Source organism: Condylura cristata, unplaced genomic scaffold, assembly GCF_000260355.1.
Source record: "Condylura cristata isolate star-nosed mole 26May11 unplaced genomic scaffold, ConCri1.0 scaffold00005, whole genome shotgun sequence".
Classification (NCBI taxonomy): domain Eukaryota; kingdom Metazoa; phylum Chordata; class Mammalia; order Eulipotyphla; family Talpidae; genus Condylura; species Condylura cristata.
Genome location: NW_004567106.1, coordinates 11,638,939 through 11,661,075, shown reverse-complemented (window position 1 = coordinate 11,661,075; position 22,137 = coordinate 11,638,939). Strand labels below are relative to the sequence as shown.

At 39.4% G+C, this 22,137-nt stretch overlaps 1 protein-coding gene across 2 annotated transcripts in view; it reads left to right on the top strand.

Moving 5' to 3' along the window:
* The window catches only part of SLC25A13 (solute carrier family 25 (aspartate/glutamate carrier), member 13), a 171,996-nt gene that overhangs the window by 109,460 nt on the left and 40,399 nt on the right, over positions 1–22,137 (top strand). For both annotated transcript variants that reach the window (XM_004676710.1, XM_012721067.1), the window contains exons 11-13: positions 437–595; positions 12,875–12,927; positions 14,192–14,272. In XM_004676710.1, the coding sequence (XP_004676767.1) occupies positions 437–595; positions 12,875–12,927; positions 14,192–14,272 (293 nt within the window). The remainder of the gene's footprint in view (positions 1–436; positions 596–12,874; positions 12,928–14,191; positions 14,273–22,137) is intronic.

Below are 22,137 nucleotides of genomic sequence, written 5' to 3'. Positions count from 1 at the left end.
GAATAAGTGAAAAATATTTTATTTTTATTCTTCTTATCTTTTTCTTATTTTTCACCTTGAAATGTTAAAAGACAAGATGTGTCCAGTCTTTACCCAAACCAGTGACCAGTCTGTATTCACAAGATGGGACAAGAGCAGAAGGCACATTTCTCCCCATACACCTGTGTGATCAGGGCCATGGGAGTGGTTTGTAGCTCTTGTATCTGTAGACAGGCTTTCTAAAGTCAGTTAATAATGGGTTTAGATTCTAGTGATGGCCTTTTTAACTGTGACATCCTTTTGTTAGGAGACACTTGAGGATCCACAATTGTTTATTGAAAATCTGTACATGCAAAATTTTCTTCTTTTATTGGTTTTCTCTTTGACTTTAAACCACCTTCCCTTTTCCTCCGACTAAACTTAATCCTTCTGAAATATTGATATCATTTGATTTTAGCTGTTGGAGCGACTGCTGTGTATCCTATTGATCTCGTAAAAACTCGAATGCAGAACCAAAGATCAACTGGTTCTTTTGTGGGAGAATTAATGTATAAAAACAGCTTTGACTGTTTTAAGAAAGTACTGCGCTATGAAGGCTTCTTTGGACTATATAGAGGTTAGTACCTTTTGCTAAATTCATGTAAGGTGAAATAATAATCAAAGGTTTGGTTTTCCAACTGAATGCCTGAAATGTATTAGAGAGACTGCGTTAAAATGGAAATACAGCAGATTCTCAATTATCCATGCTAATGGGAGTAGGCTGCAGGCATCTAGGGCATGGCTAATCAAAACAGCTCATAATCTGAAAGCCATTTATATTGCTCTGTAGTAAGTTTTATTTCTTAAAATAATTATTTTTATAAACATCTTCAGTGAGTTTTAAAAAGGCTCATATTGTTTGTGTTTCTGAACTAACTCCACTTTCTAGCTAATATGGAAAATCATCCTGGGGACAGGACAATTTCTTCTCAGGATTAATGATGCTTTTTGAAAATACTACAAAAAAAAATGCATCAAATGAATAACCAGGAATTCAGTGGCACCTCTTTATGAGTTAAACTTGCCCTTCCTCTTCCTCTGAGTTATGCCTAATGGAGTTGATCCACACACCTCTAGCTAGGGAGTTCTATGTATCCAGTATCTCCCTTAATCTTCTAAGGTTCATCAAGCCACATAACAGTAGCAAAGAATGTGTCATCACTAATAGAACGGGCCTCACAGACCATGCCTGCTTTTCCAGTGGCACGATAGTGAAGAGCCAGACCACTTCCCAGCCTCCCTCTTTGTAACTGCATTCTACAAAGAGAACACCAATGAATGTATTTGCAGCAGCTGAAATAGAATACCACTGGTAGTTCACTGGGCCACTTTGCCATTTGGCCACTGCGAAGGCAACAGAGTTTTCTCCTTCCTACTACTAATACTTAATGTAGAAGAAGAAAATAATATTTGGTTCTCTGCTGTTAACAAGCCTTGAAACTGGCAACCATATTAATACCTGTGCCTCTAGGCCTCTTCTGCCATCTGCTGACTTCAGTCTTCAGCTTAAGAATCCATGTCCTTTTTAAAAAACCCTTTTAAAATCTCTCACCTTAGAATCTGGGAGGTTTCAAGCTCCAGAGAGTTCCATTTTGCAGGTTCTATTGTATAGGTAGATAACCCCATCAAAGGGCTTTTGATCTTTTCTCTGCCCTCTTCCCCTTACCCCCTGCCTCTTCTTACAATTGGGAAGGTCTTTGACCCTAGGTGATTGATGATGACCCTTACAGGGTCACTGCCTTCCAGTTGAAATACTTTTCCCTCCTGGTGACAACAAACCTCATGATTGAAATATCTCCCAAGTAGTACAAGGTTAATGTCACTGTTCCTGCTTTGCAGTGATTCAGACAGAACTGACCACCTCACCTATTCATCAGGAGTTGCTTTCTGCAGGGAGAGCCCTGAACCTCAGGTGGACAAGCAAAGTGTTGGCATTGCTCTACAGACTGCTTTTGCAAACTCCTTGGTGTCAGTTTAAGTGTAGAGGGTGCCTATGGAATTGTGGGAAATACTCTTTTGTCTTGCTGGTGTCTTCTTTTATGTGCTTTTCTTTTCCTTGGACCTTGATTATTGATTCTTGTTTTCTTCCGACTTTCCTTCTTCAACCTGTCCTTTAGACCCCATGGGCAGAAAGCTTTAAAAGCACTAAGTACTAAGTGCTGACTTAATATAAGTCATCCCATAAACCTCTTAGTGCTTCAAGAGACATTTGTGGGGTACAAGTCTCTTGTGTTAATGCCTCAAGAAAAGAGTGAGATAGATATCGAGTCTCCTTCTTAGACCAGAGGCAGCTTCTCACCTTTCTCTGACAGTATATCTTGCCTGAATTTAAGGGTTCGTCTGTCAGAGGATGATAAATAAAGTTCTGAGAGTCACCAAATGACATTTCTCCTGGAATTCTTATTGTTTCCAGTAAACAAGATTTCTAGTAAAACACTGATTTGTAGTACTTTGTTTAGTTCTCTTCTTCAATCTGAGTGTTGAGAGTAAAGAAATGACTAAGAGGTCAGGTTTTAAAAAATAATATAGTCTTGCTTCATAAATGATATATTCCTATTCTGGATTGGTCGGGGCCCAATTCATTCAACTATGTCTGGGAATCAGTATTCTAACTGCTAAGCACAAAGTCAAGATATAAAATAACCAATGTGTGGTTCTTTGCTCATTTCTCATTAAACAAATTTTATTGCTTTCAAAATTTATTACTTCAGAAGGCTGCTAATTTTGCGAATTTAGAATTGCTATTGATAATACTTCACCTTGCAACATCTGAGTCAGAATACAGCTCTGATTTATAAACATGTTTCAAAATACTGAGCTTATTATATCCTGTTGTGGATTTTTGCTTAACATGTAATTTTTCTGCATCAAAAGATATATAATTGCTAATATTTCCTGAATAGTATAATTTGGAAAGTTTATAAAAGGTTACATAACAGATCTCTCCCCCATTCTAAAATTACCTGCATCTTTATTTTGGAGAAACACTGGCAATTGACCCTGAAAGCAATTCTTACAGAACGTGTCTTTATCGTAAGGTTACTAAGTATCTCCCTTTGCCTTCTTACAACAAGTTACACAACTCTGATAGGAAACTGTGTATTTAGAAGCAGTTCCCCCTCAAACTGCTTGAGTGAGGTTCTTTTAAAAGAACACTCCTTACTTCACCACAAGTTGTCTTCCTTTGTCCTCTCTCCAGCACTTGCCAGGATCTGCTCGCAGTCCTGGAAGTGATCCAGTGGTGATCAGGGAGCACACTTGAGTCACTGCCCCATAGGACAGAAGGGGCCGCTCCCAGCTGTGGGGATGGCATAGGTAGGGACTGTCTTCTTAGCAGAGTGCTGTGCCTTAGGGAGCAACAGTAAGCTTAACACTTAGGTGAGTGGGTTACTTCTTGCTCTCCCTGTCTGTGTCTTCTGCAGTCTCCTATTTTTGGGAAAGTAAAGTTGTTGAAAAAGATTGTTTTGGGCATCCTATCAGACTGGGCCTGCAAATGTTTTCTGTATTGCAGAACATTTTCTTTACAAGAAAATGATTGTCCTAGGTTTTTCTGAAATTTCTGAAAATTAGAGCCCAAACTAAGTTTCTCTCATTGAAAGAAATAACATCTAAGATAAGCCAGAGCTCCCTTATGTCACATGTAAAAGTCTCCTACCATCCCCAGTTTTCAGATTGATTTAATGCACTCAGCTGCTTAAAATCGTTAATGAATTACCTGACAGCTTGTTCAGAGTGAATGAACTGAATGACCAAATGAGTGGGTTATTGGCCTGTTATAGACTTGGCATATTAAAGAGAAACAATTGATTGGGCAATCATCCATAATTAAAAGCTCTTATGGTTCCAGGAATAACTAATTTCTGCTTTGAAACTTTGCTACCCTCTCCTTCCTCAAATGCCTCAGGTAATAAATGTTCACCTGAACAGCTTTAGAAATTGGAAGACATTTTCAGGAGGATCTTCATGGGAGAAGGATGTATTCCAGAGAAATTAGGATCCATAGGAAATACTTCTTAAGAGGTATTTTGTTTGTATTTCTGTTGGTGGGAGAAGCCCTAAAGAAAACTACTCACAGAGAGAGAAATTAGATCACTTTATTAGTTAAACTTAATATGGAGCATTACTTAATCTTTGTGATAATTGACAAAAAAAAAAATTTAAATCAACCCATTAACCCAGATGTGCAAAGATTTAAATGTGTCAATTTCATATTGTCAGTGTGGTACAAAAACAGTCCTTTTCCATCCTGGAATGTTCTCAAGGTGACATCTAGAGGATATAGCAGTGATATCTCAGGAAGTTATTGATATCTTTGCATTCTAAAAGGAACTTTGTTGCCAGATAGCTAGGGTAAGCTAGGTCTCTTCTTCTAGTTATGGCTAAACAGAAAGGAGTGTTCAACTTATATGAAACCCACAGTCAGATTCTACTTGCATAATTCCTGCAGGTAAATATTCATACATTAAAATAAAATGATTGAACTTTCTGCAGCTCTGTTTTGCATTACTTAAGAACACATGTGACCTGAAACAAACCACAGTTACCTGTGAACTGCACTGAGTCATGGGCATTCATCTAGTCCTCAGGAGCTTTTAAGGAGACCAGAGTGGATTGGTCTGAAATCTCATTTTCTCTCCAATTTCTGCACATTTTCTTTAGGTTATTAAGGCACAGTTTTTGGTCAAAAGACAAGTATTTGGTAATCCAAGCAAAAATGAACCAAAAACTCTTGACAGTTCATGAGCTAGATGATCAAATCTCCCGAAATCTCCAATGAGTGAAGGACATTATAGTAAGGAGTCTCAGGCAGCAAAGTCAAATAGGAGTAGAGGGGTGTTGTCAGAGTCTTGAGATGTTTAGCTGAGACACTGAGAGTGAGGATATGGCCCTTCTTTCAGTGATCTTAACTTCTGGAGAGACCCCAGCAGAGGAGGGGTCAAATAAATGCATTTTTTTTTTCTAGATAGCAATTGGTATCATTCATTTATGCTTTACCTTTCGCCCGCTCCCCTCCCCCCCTCCAAAGGCATCCTGAGCCATAGGGGAGGTAATTGATCGTTCTTGATATTTTGAATAAAACATTTAACCCAGATAAATAAGCATTTAAATGTTCATTTCTGCCTTTGCCTCCTACCCTCCATTTCCCCAACTTCTCTGTACAGTTCCCTTGGGGTAGACAACTGGATCTTGTGGGTGTGAAAGGGGATAGTGTAGTTGGGAGGATGGAGCGGCCTCATGCCTGAGGGCAACTTGAGTCAAAAGCAGACAGACAAATGGGAGGAGGAGCAGGGAGGAAAGAATGCTTGACCAAGTGAAGAGAGAAGGCCATGGAAATAGGAGCAGGAATAAAAGCTGTGAGGGAGGGCATGCAGAGTGCTGATAGCTCCAGAATGAAGGTTAATCTGATGTTGAAAGCATGGAGGGCTCTCTGGGAAGAGGGGGGCCAGTGTTGTGGCCTCAGTGGTGAGGTCAGGAGGGTAAGAATTTAACGTCAGAGGGCTTGCCTCCAGGTTGAAATGAGATAACACAAAAAAGTGCTGAATGTGGTTCTTGCTACAGAATAGACTGTCTCTCATGTTAACTGCCCCTCCCACACTCTACTGCTTGTATCTGCCCTCTGTGCTTTCTACCCTGCTTTATGTCCTGTAAGCTGCATTTCTCAGAGCTGACTGATACTCGTGAACATGTGAGTCTGATCTGAGACACAAATACTCTTGGTTCTCAAGTTTCCTCTATTGCGGCCCTTCTCTCTCTGCGCTCCTGCTCATCTTGTCCAGCATGGTCTACTGGGACTACTGCTGCTTTGTCCGTGGACAGCCACTGCCTCCACCCCATGCTTTCTCTGAGCCTCTCTCCTTCTCTACTCCCTGGCTCACTTGTTCCCCGGCTCCATCAACTTGTCTTTTGGCATTCCGTGCCTAAAAACTTTAATATTCAAGACCTGGGAAGAGAGAGAAAGAGAGGCACGGTATGTCTTGCGCTGCCACTTGTATGGCGGCACCAGTCAATGCAGTATACTAGCCCAGTGTGAACTAACCCAGGGAATAGCTGAAGTCTGACTGGAAGAAATACCTTTGTAGAGCAGAAAAGGTAGCTGGAGCATTAAGTCCACTACAGAGGACAGCTGGCAGTCAACGTAGAGAGGTCTCTTTGAGAGTAGGCATCTGAGTTCAACTCTGATGCCACTGCAGAGTCGCTGAGTAGTGACTTGGGACAAGGTGTTAGCCTCCAGATTCCATTGAGAGGGAGGAGGATGGCGATGATGATGGTGATATTGAGCTTCATAAACAGAAAACACAACTGAAAAACCACTTCTGTAGTATGTCTTTACTGTGTGTGTAGCATTGTTCTGAGACTTTGTATATAGTATATTAATTCATTTCCTCTTCAAAACTGCCCTGTGAAGATGAAGCCATGTTTATCCCCATTTCACAGATGTGGATGCTGAGGCCCATTGAGATTTGAAAACATGCCCACAGTTACACAGCTGATGAAAAGCGAACTCAGCATTGGCACCCTAGCCTGGCTCTAGACTCCTTGGTCTTAATCACCTGGCCCTTCTGCCACTCAGGAAAAACCACATTGTAAAATGTTGCTTGCTGTTAAGAGGCCAAAGATGAAGTTTAAGTTCTTAACTAAAATATTTTACTTTCACTTAGAAATGTAGTTGAAGATGTGTTATTATTCCAGTCCTACTTCCTTATCTTAGCCTTAGGTTAGCAGAACCACTGGACATTATCAGACCAAATCTAGCTTCAGAATGCTTAGGGAGAATTCTTCAAAGCGGAACGTGATACCTTAGGGACAGCATCATACTCCTTACCTAATGCTGAACTAGGAACCCCATATAGGCTGAATTCACTCTGGTATCTAAAAAGAGAATCAAATATACCCTTAAGGTTGGGGGTGGAGGGCCTAGGAGGTAGATCTCAGCCCTATAACTGCAAAGGCCTGACTTTAATTCCCAGCCAGGGACCTCACCCACTTGGCACAGCAGGCCTCTCTTGTCTCTCCCATAGTTCCCCTCACCATGTATTTCAGTAAATCTGCCTGTTCTGCTTCCCACTGTGTTTCTGGTGAACCGTCTGACCCCCTCATACCACAGTTCTTCTGCACAAAAATAAATAAAATCCTTTAAAAAAAAATGGAGCCCCCCCTGGTGGCACAACACATTGAAGTGCAGCACTATGAAGCTAGCTTTCAGCACGAGTTCAAACCCTGGCCTGGGAGGTGACCCACATGGCACAGCAGACCTCTCCTGTCTCACCCGCTGCTCCCCTCAGCGGTGAACTTTCACATTCTGCCTGTTCTGCTCCCCGCTCTGTCTCTGGTGAAGCCTCTCACCTCTCCTTCACCTCTGGCTTGTACCCCAGTTCTCTATGCATATATAAATAAATAAATCTTTTTAAAAAATCTCTTGAACAGGTAGCTAGCAAAAAACAACACAGTTTTGGGATATATAATAAAGGTTGTGAATGGCATCTTTGTACATATTTACTCATAATTGCCATAATAAACCAATGGTCATAATTAGCACTCATGTACCAATGACCAATGTCAAATCTAGAGTTCAAAGAATATGACCCCAAGATCACTCAGCATGAAAGAGATGTGAACCTAGAATTCCAACCCAAGTCTTTCTACCTCCAAAGCCCATAGCCAAGCCATTCATATTTCTGCCAAACCTTTGGAAATAAATAGCCCTAATTATTCATGAGTTTCTTTCAAAGTCCTCCAACTCAGAGAGCTCAGAATTTTATTTAAAATGTTCGCAAGTCCAGAGTAGCTGTATATTCCCCATAGGAACCTCATGCAGGGGTACGGTATGGAGCTTACAGTGGAGGCTCCGGATACTTAGTCCCCACGCCTAGCCCAGCTCTCACTGAACTGCACAAGGGACTGGAATCAGAGGGGATAGTGTGATTTATATCTCAATCCTATGAAATTTGAAGACAAAATACAACATTAATGTTGTACCTTGTAAATCTTTTCTCGCATTAGCAGCCTTCTGGTAAAGTTTGCCAAGGAAGCATTGCCATATGTGCTGATGGAGCTGAACTAAAAAGAGAAGATTAGAAAACTAACCACACTAATAAATTTCATTTGAGGCGGTTGGAAAACAGACTGCTGTTTTGACAAGTTAAAAACAACACACACATCCATTCTCTGTTTTTAATGGTTAAAATGAATTTCCAGAATCCAACAGAAACATCTTATGTTAGGAATGTAATTTTTCTGCTGAGTTATCCAGATGTCAAACATATATGTACTTCAAACTTCAGCACGATCACACTGAAGCGCCTTAACAAGACTGTTACAGACATTACCGAGCCCCATAACCCTTCCCTCCTTCCTCTGAGATCCAGGTGCCAGGATGCTTATTGAAATCACCATCGGTGTGACTTTTCAGTGCCCCGCAGATCATGATCCTTCCCGAAGGGCATTTGGCCTGGATGATTGGTGCCAAGGCCAATGTCTGTAGAGGCTCTCAGCTTGTCATACACAGCCACCTTTGGTTCCCTATTTAGCCAAGGTAGTCACCACAAGAGTTGTACTTTCTGGCCCAGTCATAAGATTTGTATGTGGGTTTTTTTTTAAAAAAAGATTTATTTATTTGTGCATACAGAACTGGGGTACAGGCCAGAAGTACAGGGGAAGTGACAGGATTCACCAGAGACAGAGCGGGGAGCAGACCAGGCAGATTGACGAAGTACACTGCTGAGGGGAGCAGCGAGCAGGTCAGGAGAGGTCTGCTGCGCCGTGTGGTCACCTCCGGGGCAGGCGGGGATCGAACTCATGCGGAAGTGGCTTTAGCTTCTCAGTGCTGTGCTTTAACCTGCTGTACCACCAGGAAGGGCCCTGTATGTGGATTTCATTCTAAGTTGAAGTTTTTAATTTAAACTCTATGCAGTGACACACTGGCCTCCTGTGTTGCTTTAAATATTGCCTGACCTCTGCCTTTGCCTATTGGCCTCCACCTCTAGAACCCTGTGCAGCTACAGAATTTGGCCTAAACTTCTTAGTGTGGTGCCTCAGAGCAGCAGTGCATTGTACCAGGTAGCACCCCTAGGCCAGACTGCCTGAATTGAATCCCACTTGCACACGCAATAGCTGAGAGGATTAGGACCAACCCACGAAGTCCACCTCAGTTTCTTCACCTGTTAGTGGGGTTGAAAATAGCGTGCACTGAGTTATAATCGACTTACTGATGTATGGATTGAATGTGTTAATTTATATAAAGCACATAGAAGAGTATCTGGCATGCTGTAATTGTCCTTAAATATTGCCTGTTCTCATTATCATTACTGTTATTTATTACAAGGTCTGTGATCTTACCCCGATCCTGAGTATGCCAGGATGTCTTGAAGTGTTGGTGCCTCTGCACATACGCTTCCCTCTGCCTGTACCTCCTGGCCTTTGATTCTGCTCAGGTCTCTCTTTCCAGTGAACTTCTGCTTATCCTTAAAAACCCAGGTCAAGTAGCTCCTCTGTTGGTTTTCTCCCTCCTGCAGGCAGAATAACTATTTCTCTTCACTATGTGCCATAGCACTGTTTGGTAGATGGTTTGTCTCCTTTTGGTACTCACAGACACCTAAAGTTCCTTTTTTTCTCTAAACAGAATTTCTCTGGGGATTTGCTTATTTATTCCAGTTACTTTCAGTCCCAAACACACAGAAGGTATTTGGTGAATGTTTGCTGAACAAATAAATACTTGTTTCTCTCTAGTTAGCCTTAAACACAAGTTTTTTTGTTTTGTTTTGTTTTGTTTTTTGTTTTACTGTTCACACTGCATTACCAAATTTACAGCAAGAAAGACCAATCTCAATAGCTTAAAAGGCCGACTGCAGTGATTGTATCTAATACTGTAGTCATTTGGCTCTGTGAGCTGTTTTTTATTAGTCATTTAAAAAGACTGTCACAGGGTAGATATAAAGACAAGAGGTCATCATTTAAATCAAAGTGCTTTCAGCCCATCCATGATTTTGGTTTACAATTTAATGATGAGAGAAAAATAACATCTCGCAAGTAAATATTTTTTTTTTTTTGCAAGTAAATATTTAACTAAACATTTTGGTACTTGATTGAATACAGAAAGTAAAATGAGAATTATAAATTTTAAGATGTAGTTTAAATAGGTTATTCCAGCATTTTATTAGTAGAAATTAATGTTACAGTTTAATAAAGTAATAATAAAGCCTTTCTTCTATTACGGGTATTATTATCTCATATGGTATATAGATAAGAAGATTAATAAGTAAGTGTAGTTTAGGAGAAGAGAGTGGTTATTTTGAATTAAGAGTATTTGCTTTTTCCCAGAGGTTCCAGACTCCCATTTTCTCTCAGGTGCTGCTCTGATTTATGTAGAGTATAAAAGAACATAGTCCTACTCAAGCTAGTGAGGACACTGGAAGACATTTAGTAAGTGTTTGCATGACAGACCAAGAAGTCAAATATCTCATCTGGCTCCCAGAAGAGGAGAGTTGCTGGAGCCTCACCTCAGTGGGATGGAAAGATCTCCGGCTGGCTCTCCCTTCCGTGCATAGTGTGTGCTTAACATTCTTTTAGTTTGCCAACCTCCTTCCTTTGCTCACTCACAGATTAACACATAGGTAGCTTCACTGAGCCACTTGACCTGCTCCACACATAGTACCTTCTCAGTCGCCCTCTGCACTCACAAGCTCCATCACCGCTAAGGACAATTATGTTCCTGAGAGGAGGACCCTGACTGACTAGCCCCATTTTTACTGCCAGGTCATAGGGCCCCAGTGGTTGAACTCATTGGCTACACATCTTTTGGGTGTCTTGCCACTGTCCGATCAACTTTGGCTCTGGCGATAAAACAGGCTCGATCAATATGATAGCCTAGAGAAGGCCTTGCAGCTCAAATGCTTGTGAGATCCAGGCAGGTTTTTGAAGTGAAGTGATGAGGCTAGTTGTGAGAGGTGGAGGAACATTTGTATATTAGCAACATAGGTAAGTGTGTCTAAAAGCATGGACTCATGAGTAAAAGGGCTCAGGTTTGAATCCCAGTTTCATCATTTATCAGCTGCATTATTTAGAACAAATTATATAATTTATTTATGCCTTCTTCTTTATGCCTCTTTATGCTTCTTCTCCACAAAGTGGTTGTAAGGATTCAATGAGCTTATAAAGTGCTTAAAATGATTCCTTATGTGTAATAAACAGTATGTTTGCTGTTTTGTCTTTTTGATTTTTTTTCTTTTTTATATTTATTTTGAAGAACTGGCATGCAGGCTAGAGAGGTTTGTGGGGGGGAGAAGATTCACAAAACACAGAGTGGGGAGCATAGGAGAGAGATCTACTGAAATACACTGCCGAGGGGAACAGCAGATGAGACAGGAGAGGTCTGCTGTGCCACATATGGGTTAGTACCAAACTCAGGCTATAGTGATGATAGTACTGAGACTCAACCCTTAGGCCACTGGGAGACACTTTTAAAAAAAGATTTATTTATGCATACAGAGCTAGGGTACAGACTAGACGTGCAGAGGTGGTAAGAGGATTCACCAGAGACAGAGTGGGGAGCAGAACAGGCAGATCAACTGAAATACACAGTTGAGGAGAACAGCTGGCAGGACAGGAGAGGTCTGCTGCGCGATGTGGGTCAGCTCCCTGGCAGGGAATCCAACTCGTGCTGAAGTTCCTGAGGCTAGTTCATAGTTCTGCTCTTTAACCTGTTGTACCACTAGGAAGGGCCCTTGATTTTGTTTTGTTTTGTTTTTAAGAAAAAATTTATTTGTATCAGAGCCTTCTCATTAGGCAGTTTCATAGTGAAATGATATTTCTCCCAATTTTCCTAATTCATGAAACTTTCTTGATCATTTAGCTTACCCCTGTTCATAGAACTCTGGGCACAGAAAAACATTTCTCTGTTGTGGAGGTGATCAACAGAACAAGAAAAGTGAATGGCTGGCACCGGCACCATGTCCTTGTTGCATGTCAGCAGCAGGCTGGTAGGGACAGAGGTGAACCATGAAACCCCCCTTCAAGGAGGGTCATATGACATGCGGAAGGACATGTCCTGGTCCTTGGGGTTTACTTAATATATATTTCCAAGGAAAGTCATTTGTCGTACATTTGATTTTCTTGAAAAGAATATCCTTCTTAAAATGACCCTTTTGTGATCAGAATGTCCTATCTTCTCTACACAGTAGCTGGAGTGGTCTTTAAAAATAAGAACTAGCTCATCACTCCCCTCCTGAATAAAAGTCTCTGATCCTCACCTAACATAGAATAAAGCAAGCTCATGTTGGCCTGTCCTGTGGCTATAGCTTCTCCTCCTGCCTCTGGGCCTGCTTCATTTTGAACGTGCCAGACTTGTTTGTAATCCTTATTTTTACCAACTGTCTCTTCAGAAAAGCCTTTCCTTTCCCTATAGCCAGGACCAGTCAGAGCAAGAACCTCGTTTGTGTGGTACTTGTTACTGAGTCAGAGTTGCTAAATAAGTGAATGAATAAAATGTGGGCCTTTGCAGGTGAGGAATGAGAATATTAGAGGGTAAAAAAATGTATGCTCACTAAAATCCACTTATTTACAAGGCAGGAAGGAAAAGAGCAAAGTTGTGGAATAATGAGATTTCCTATATCACTCATACTGTTGATTCACTAAAAGTGTAAATGATCCAGAATGTGGAAGGGAATTTATTTGGGCCTGATGTGGCTGTTAGACATTAGTACTTACACATTCCATTTCAAGTATTCTCATTAAAGGTAATAGCAGAAAATTGCAGCAAAGATTGCCCCATTTTTTAGATGGTGATCCCCTCTTTAGAGCTGCTGATTTATTTAGTTAATGCTAATTTATTTAATATACTTCTACTTTTTGTTGTTTTTAGGTCTGTTGCCACAGTTATTGGGTGTAGCCCCAGAGAAGGCCATAAAACTTACAGTAAGTCTTTTGAGTTGATGCTTCTTATTAAGGGGGCTTACACTTGAGAATCTAGCAGATGTCTGTATGTGAAGCATCAGGCTTGTGTTTCTCAGAGATGTGGGCTACCTTGAACATAGGGCATGCAGCACACAGCTTTTCATTACTCCCCGCTTAACACTGCCTATCCCAGAATATGCTAATATATTTGAAGAACATTTCTGACCATTACCTCCACTACCACCTTCATTGTGTCTGTAGTGGCAGCAGCAACACTTAAATTTCCTCTACACCACTCTACTTTTGAATCTCAAGCAAAGTATGACCCACATATAAGTCCAAATGGCTTGTTGACATGTGTCCGCAGAATTCATAAGTGGAAAAATAGACTTCAAAATCAGATTTTTTTGACTCTTAGGCATGTGTTCAGTCAGATCCATATGTTGTTTATAGAATTCGTGCTTAGGATGTAGTCTCAAAGTATTTGCTAAGCCACATGTTGAGTGATCTGAATTCTAGTTGAAGTTCATCCTCTAGAAGGTTGTTCCTCCAGGGTCTGGTCTTATTTGAGGTGATAGGTGGTCAGTCAGGGTTTATAGATAGGGTAGATACTGCACTTAATGCCATCAAGGTCATGGAGCCCCAGGCAGTTAAACTCTAGTCTTCAATTGGGCTGTGTAGCCTCGCTGCCTGAAATTCTTCTGTCTTTGTATTATGTGACTTTAGGACGACTAATTCTCTCCAGCTTACATCTTCCAAAAACATGTAGTTGATTTTTAAAATTGCTTGTAGTGTGTACCAATTTTGAGAATGTTATACTTAATTAATTAATGCTATTGATGTTCTTTGAGAATCCTTGAGAGATTTTTTAGATGTCAAATTTCTACTAAGCTGAAAAACCTCAAATTTGTCTCAATGATGAGTGCTATTTTCAACTAAATCTTATTAGAAAACTTGAAGTGACTTTTAATCAGACCTTATAAAGCAATTTTTGAACTATAAACATGGTTTTAATTATGTCTCTATTGTTACATATATCTCATGCATTTGTAATTGCAGGACATACTTGAATTTTACTTTGTAAGCCATCTATTAATTTTTTGCCCCAAAATACTGGGGATATGTACATAGACCTTCTAAAAACTGCACATATGGTACTAAGAGTCATTTCTCAGCTCTTAAAATCTGTTAATTTGTTCAGTTTGTGACTACTCCAATAAACTGACAGAAATAAAATGTTCATATGTATAGTTTTCATCAGCTTCTGTAAATATTTTTCTTCAAGGTGAATGACTTTGTGAGGGATAAATGTACGCACAAAGATGGTTCTCTTCCACTAGCAGCGGAAATTCTGGCTGGAGGTTGTGTAAGTACCATTCTCACATCTCCCCTTTGAAGAGACTTATTTCACATGCAGTTCACAATCATGATAAACAAGCGTGGACTAAGGCTTCTGTTTAACCACAGATCCTGTACAAGGGCAGAGTCTACTAGGGCAAGTCGGCTTTCCTAGACAGGAGAACCATTCCTGAGGTGGAAGGGTAAATGTTCCTGATCTTATTGCCTGTTACATCATGCCTGTTTGATCGTCATTGCTTGCAGTTGGTAATGCAATGGAAGTCATTTGCGGCAGAAGTGTTTGTTTTTGGCCTTTGAAAAATCTTCGCTAACCTCTTCGAAAGTTAATTTTTATACATTCTTTCCTCATGGCACCCTCTGCTGGGTCAGGCACTAAAATGTGTAGTTCTAAGTGAGCAGCCATAGCTCTCTGCTTTGCTTTACTTTACAAGTGCCAGCAGCTCTTCAAGCTTCCCAGTGCTTCTGGGAAAAAGCCTTTGGGGAATAAATGGCTGAGTGTGCTTTGCATTGTCAACAGTGCTTGGAATGATTATGTCTTTATATGAATGGGCAACATGCATCTTGTTCTTAAGCTGAACAAAACATTTTGTCTTGTTTTCTCTCATACAGGTTTGTTCATGTGAATGTAAATACTTTAAGTAAATTAAACATTTATACAAAAACGGTGCTATTTAAAGATAAGGTTAGTTAAATAAATGGGCTTTTATACTAGAAAAATACAATATTGGTATATAGTATTGGTATATTTTTTTATTTACACTTATGTTTCTTGTAAGTAAAATGAGCATATCTTTTAAAATTTAGCTTGTTCTGTGCAGAAAATGGTACTCGTTAGATTTTTTTTTTTCTTCTTGAATATCATTGAGCTTAGAAGTTGGGGAAACACTTGCGAACATTAAACACTTATTTGGAAAGGGTTTATTGCCCTGCCTAACTCTGAATCACTGTTCCTTGAATGTTGTGGGAGGTAGGAAACCCCAGCTGCTGGTAATTCTTAGGAGATGGAGGAATTGGGCCCTTGCCTGACTCCCTTTCTGTTTGATCACTGACCTGTCAGAGATGGCCAGGTAGAGTCCCCTTGTTCTGTAACTTTAGGAGCATTCACATTGAAAAAAGGGTGCCTTTAATGCCCTAAATAAAAAGGGCACACAATAATAGTCAAAAAGAATATTAGTAGCAGAAACTGCTCTTCATTGTAAATAGCTTTTATATGAAGCAATTATAATTTCTACTTGAGAAGCTAGATTTTCTCTTAAATAGGCACATCCACAGGCTGTGTCCAGACACTTTCAGACAGGCAAGGGGGTCTAAAATAGCTGGGCATTTCAATAGGTCAGATGGATTTATGTGGCTTTTTTTTTTTTAAGTTAGGTTTTAGACCTGCTGAAAAGACATGATTATATATCTCTGCAAGAAGAATTTGAAGTGTGAAATTATGTGATACTACTCAAGATTTTGGCAATAATCTTGAGATTTATTTTCTTTTTTATGAAAGCGTTTCACCTGCACATGAGTCTGGGTGCCAAAGAGATGGGTTATGGCGTGTATTGTCTGCTGTAGGTGGTCTTGTTTTCTCACATGTGGTTGCCCATTTCAAACACAAAGCACAGATTGGCATCAGAAGTGGTGCCTAGTTATTGTAAAGAGATGTAGTCCTTTTGCAAACCTGATCTAAACACAGGCTTAAAATTGGAGCCATTTGGCTTTACAGCTACTTAAAATATCTGTGAAATGAGGTTTGTCATCCTTCATCTCAAAGGTGGGTAGACAGTGGTCCTAGTGTTTCAGGTCTCCTGTTTGGTGCACCATCCCCCTTCCCCCCCCCTTTTTTTTTTCAGTCATTCCTGTCAGAAGTAAGAATTTTTTTTTCAGGTAAGCAATTCTGTAGGTAGCAAACAATCCAGGCCCCTTTCTGTCTCTGAGTAGAGGGTTGAGTGATTTTCTTCAATGTGGGTTTTTCAGTAGCAATAGCATTTCTGTTTGTAGACTTTGGCAAAGTCGTCCCCATTATTGGATCCATTCGCACACTCAGGGAAGTCACGGTGAGTTCCACAGTCTTGTCTGGCTGATTGGGAATACAAAGAGTTGTGAAAGGTTGTGTGTCACGTGAGTGTTCCACATCTTAGCTCAGCCAAGCATTGCGAGGTATTGACTTTTAAGCCCCTGGGGAGCTCACCTTATTCATTATTGCTGAGAAATAGTACACATGGCTGACTTTTGTACTTGTAACCAAAGCTGCTCATTTCTTTGAAGAAGACTTTTTTGTGTTTTCTCCAAGAAAGGGAAAATATGCAGTGAAGTCTTTGTCTTATTACCTTCCCTTCATAGCACCTAGCTAAATTTAATAATTGTTTTTATTATATATTATTACATGAAAACAATACAAGTGATGATAGACTGGAAAAAACTGAAAAGTTGTTTTTATCCCATTCTTAATTTATTACTGATGAATAAGATCTGTAATTGAAGAGATTACAAAAATATTTTGTTTCATTGCTTTATATAAAGGGGAGACTCAACTTTATTTTCAAACTCAGTTTTGGCACTGAGATTAATTTTAGTTGAGAGAACTGTTAAAATTTTGAGTTTAGTTTTCTGAACATTTTTATCAGTTCACACAATGGTAGTGTTATGTTTAGTAAAGTCTGAAACCAAGTTAGATTGTGAGACTGGAGTTTACAAATTCTAACTTTGAAAAGTTCTTCGTGGTTTGTATTTTCTCCAAAAGTTGCTTTTTTACTTTCTAAATGAAGCCAGTAATTGTGGGAGTTTTGACAGAGACCTAGATCCTCAGGCATCCCTGCACTAAATGTAGTTTCTTCCCTTTCTTCCCCTTCTCAGGGTCAGAAGTTCAGTGCCTATGAGGGGCCTTAACTTGGGATCTCTTTCAGTGGTCAGAGAGGCTCTTGGTAAATAAGGCAGGGAGGGAGTGTCGTTACCACTGTCCATTATCAGTCAGGTTCCCAGGCTTTAAAAAATGACATGTTGGGTTTCCGTGGTGGAGTAAGGGCTAAGTATCAGCACAATCATCACTGTGGCCTGAGTTTAATCCCAGCCATGGAGCTGACCCACGTGGCCTAGCAGACTTCTCCTTTCTCGACCACTTTTCCCTTTAGCAATGTATTTTAGTAGATCCTATGTCCAGCTCCTCACACTGTCTCTAGTGAGTCCTCTCACCCCTGTACCTCTGGCCTACACCCCAGTTCTTGTATGCATATACAAATTTAAAAAATATAAAATAAAAATGACATGTTATTTCGGACTCCCTTATTGTTATTGCTCTATTGCTGCTACTTTAAGTAAGAATAACATATGTAATGCTACATGGGCTGTAGGGTATAGTCATTAATTCAGCAAAATAGTGTCTTGACTATCATATGCATCTAGTGGAATGGAGGTTTGAAATTCCAGGAGGCTGGAATCTTTAGTTATTGATACTTTGATTATAAGAAGCTTGTCAGATAAGGAAATGTAAGTGGTGCATTATTAGTTTTAAAGAAAATATGATAATTTATTTGGCATGGGAATCTACATTGAAATGAGAAGTGAAATAATATGTCCCAGAAAAAAGTCTTTGAACTATGAGCCTCTGCCTTACAATGCTCATATTTACTAAAAATTATTTATCAATAGAAAATAATATTTGATAGTGTTTTTTGGAAAAACAAGTTAATATGCTTTTGAACACTAGTTCTTTGATAATGGGTCCTCAGTATTTTATCATTGAGTTGCACACAGAAATACATACATGCCTACGACTGTGTGTGTCTGTAAAATATATTTAATGCTTATGGGAATTTATTTTTTTTTTTCAAGATTTATTTACTTATTCATACAGAACTGGGGTACAGGCCGGAGATGCGGAGGGTGAGAGGATTCACCAGGGACAGAGTGGGGAGCAGAACAGGCTGACTGACGAAGTACACTGCTGAGGGGAGCAGCGGGCGGGTCAGGAAAGGTCTGCCACGCCATGTGGTCACCTCCGGGGCAGGCGGGGATCGAACTCATGCGGAAGTGGCCTAAGCTTCTCAGTGCTGTGCTTTAACCCACTGCGCCACCAGGGAGGGCCGGGAATTTATATTTTAAGTGGGGAAATAGTTGATATGCTCACATCACTGATTCTAAAAGGGACTGGTGGGAATATCACCTTTGGGAAAATCATGGAATCAAGAGCAATCTTTAATTCTTCTTCCTTGCAAGTAAGTATGACCTGATATTATTATGGTGATTACTGTATATGTGATAATCTTATTCCTGTTTGTTCACCTATGTATCAGGTAACTTTTTATTAGAGGTAACCCTTTTTTTTTTAAACATCATACTCATTTTAGTTAATATTTATTATTCTGGAAAACAAAGTTACTGGCAACCATGTGCCCACCAGTTAGCTTAAGATGTCAAACTTAAATCTTGAGTACCTATCCTTGCTTTTCTCCCTATCTCACAAAATAACCCTATCCTGAAATTGGTCCTTGTCTTCATCCTTTTTATCACATCTTAGTGTAAACTCAGCATAACAGTGTTTGCTCTAGGATTCATTCTCACCCAATAGAGTAGGAACATCTATTTGATTTCCAGATTGATGTCTTTGCTTTTTCCTATTAGTAGAACTTAGTGCTTTGTTTGTCAGAAAAGAATAGTAAATTGGAATACTATTCAGATGTTGTAATATGGTATAGGTGAGCATGTATGGATGTGTGGATTTATAGGATTTTATATAGATATAATATAGTTTAATAGTGTATTAAACCAAAATTTTGGTAACGACTTTTTTTCCTTAAACTAAAATCATTTTTTCAGTATTATCATTTAAACTCATTTTCAAAACAAATCTAAAACTGTGACTGTCCTCACTGCTAACACACATGGTTCTTGACTGCTATACTTCAGCCTTGTTCCCTTCTACCCCATGGGCACAGTTAGGGTGCTTCTCCATTGAGAAGGAAGGGTGTTAGTTACTACTGCCAACTGCTGTATAGTGAGTCCTCCTAAAACATATTTCCTTCCAGCAGCAATTTCTTGTTATATCTGTCATGGTTCTGTGGGTTGACTGAGCTCAGCAAGGCACTTCTCACTTGCATCCCCATATGGTTCTAGGCAGATAGTGGCTGAGGTGAGAGGCATCTGAAAGTTTGATTGCAGTGGATTGCATAAATGTCCAAGATGCCTCCTCATGGGACTGGCAGTGATGCTTGCTGGCTCTTCTCTGAGGGATTCCCAGACTGTTGTCCAGTAGTGCATCATCTACTGTGGTTTCTGTGTAGTTTGGACCTTTCAAAGCTTAGCAGCTTAATTCTAGGAGGGAATTTCTCCAAAGCAGACATTTTAAGAGTGCTGGGCAAAAGCTGTAAGACTTCTTACAAAGTCTTACATAACCTTTAGTGTCACGCCTGCCTTCTATTGGCTAAACAAATCACGGAGGCCAGCCCAGATTAAAGGAAAGAAATCAGACTCTTGTCAGTGAAAATAATAGCAGAGTCTTCACACCACCACTGCATTGTTTTAGCATTTTGCCTTATAAAGATTTTATGACTGATCTCACATCTTCTCTGAGGGTCTTCTACTAATTCTAGAACCCATTTCTGCTCTAGATTGTTCTTGGTTGCAGGGGACAGATACTCATTGTAGTAGCAGTAATGAAATGAAGTTTTACCTTTAGGGTGTACATCAAAGAAAATGTCAGGAAGCATTAAACATTGAAGAACCTCTGAAAACGGTTTAGTTTCTCCACTTTGCCTTCTTAGTCTCTTTCACAGTGACTACATGTTTCTCCATATTAAAAAAGAAAACTAATTTTTTTAGCACTCTTTTAGGTTTACAAGATTGAAATAATAGAGATTTCTCATAATCCCCTGCCCCAACATACACATTAATTGCCCTTGTATAGTTACCCCCTACCAGAGAGATACAATTGTTACCATTGATGAACCTACACTGACTTGCCATAATCACTCAGTCCATACTTTTCCCCTAGAGTTCACTTATGGTGGTGTGCATTCTGTGGGTTTGGAGAATGTACATATATCCATTATTGTAATGTCAGGCAAAGTGAGAAAATCCACTGTGATTAACCCATTCAATGCACTACCCTTCCCAAAACCCTAAGCAAACACTGATCTCTTCACTAGCTCTATAGTTATAGTTGTGCTTTTTCTAAATGTACTGTAGTTGAAATCATGCAATATGAAGTCTTTCCAGATTGGCTTATTTCACTTGATAATATCCAGTATTATACTACAGCATTTTGTGATTTGACATTTCATTTCTTTTTAGTGCTAATATTGCCTGGCTGTATCAAGCTATTCATGTACTGAAGGACATATTGGTTGTTTCTAAGTTTTGGCAATTATGAATAAAGCTGTTGTTGTTATCCTGGTTTTGTGTAGCTGTAAGTCTTCGCTACCTTTGGATAAATACCAAGGAATGTAGGTGCTGGCTCATATGGCAACAGTGTATTTCATTTCTAGAATCCTTCAAGCTGCTTTCTGAAGTAGCTGTACCATTACACATTCTCACCAGCAGAGTTCCTGTTGCTCCACAGTCTTTCTCAGTTTTGATGTTGTCACTGTTCAGCACATCTTCTTACTTAGCCTCTCCATTTCTTCTCTTCTGATTTTGACTTTCTCAAGACTTCCCTTAATGTTTTTGTGAGCTATCTGGCCTTTCTGTGGAATGTGACCTTTCAGCCTCTTTCATCTCCACCCCCAACTAACTTGCTCAAGTTGCTCAATTTTATTTTGTTTTTCATTTAATTATTAAAACAGGAAATTTGATTGGCAAGCCTCGTCTTTGTGTGCCAGACCATAGAGCAGCCGTCAGGCATGACCTCATCCAGAGATGAATAACTTTGCTGAATGATGGCTTGTTTCAACCATTTATAAATGTGTTCAAATCCTTTTTGTACCATTTTGGATTTAGCTTGAATTATGTAAATACACCCTGACTAGTAAGTACTTTTGCCATAAAATATACCCAAAACTATATTCGTGCTTTGAGCTTAGAAATCCCTTGAGATCCCAGCCCCAGTCATATTGAGCCAAGAAGAAAGTTTCCTTATGTAGTGAACACATAACACCCTGGCAGTCAGAGCTGGTGAGACAGACTGCCTGAAGTGGGTTTAAGTCTCAATTTTGTGACTCTAGAACAATTTTCTGTGACGACATACCTAACAATAGAGTTTTCTTAAGGTACAGCTTTTACTTCTCTCTGCATATAACTGTGCACATATCCTACTGTAGAGAAATATGTAAGACTTGGTCATTCACTTGAATTTCTATGAGGTTGCTCTGCAAGTAGCCAAGATTTGTTATGCGTCATTAGGATGCTGTGGAAATAAGATTATTACGTTTTTAATGCTTACATCTTTATAATCCATTTGTAGTTTAATAAAAACCTAATGGTTAGTTGCATTGTTTACAAATTTTATTATTTGAAATATTCCCTGGGTATTTTTTCCCTGCATAACTGCCAAAAAGTAAGACCATATTGTAAATTTTAAGGCTTTGTTTTTGGTTTTATTCATTAATGGTAATTTCTTGTTTATAGAAGATTTCCAACAAAATTAAAGTGAATTAATATGCCCTTGCTTTCATAAGCTTTACATTACTCAATACCCTTTTTGTTTCTATATCTTTTACAACATAGTAAGATCATATTACAGGAACTTTCTATATTTCAACATATGTTTTAATTGTGATTTTTAATTATGAAAAAAATAACCATATTAAAGCTAAGGCAGAAAAAAACAAAGCAAAATAAACTTCCTATAGTTCTTCAATTTTTGTATTGTAAGTTTTCTTGATTTGTACTTAGTAATCTATTCCTGTGCTCCAATTCCTGTTGTCTCCAGGTTTAGAAACTATTTTTTTTTTT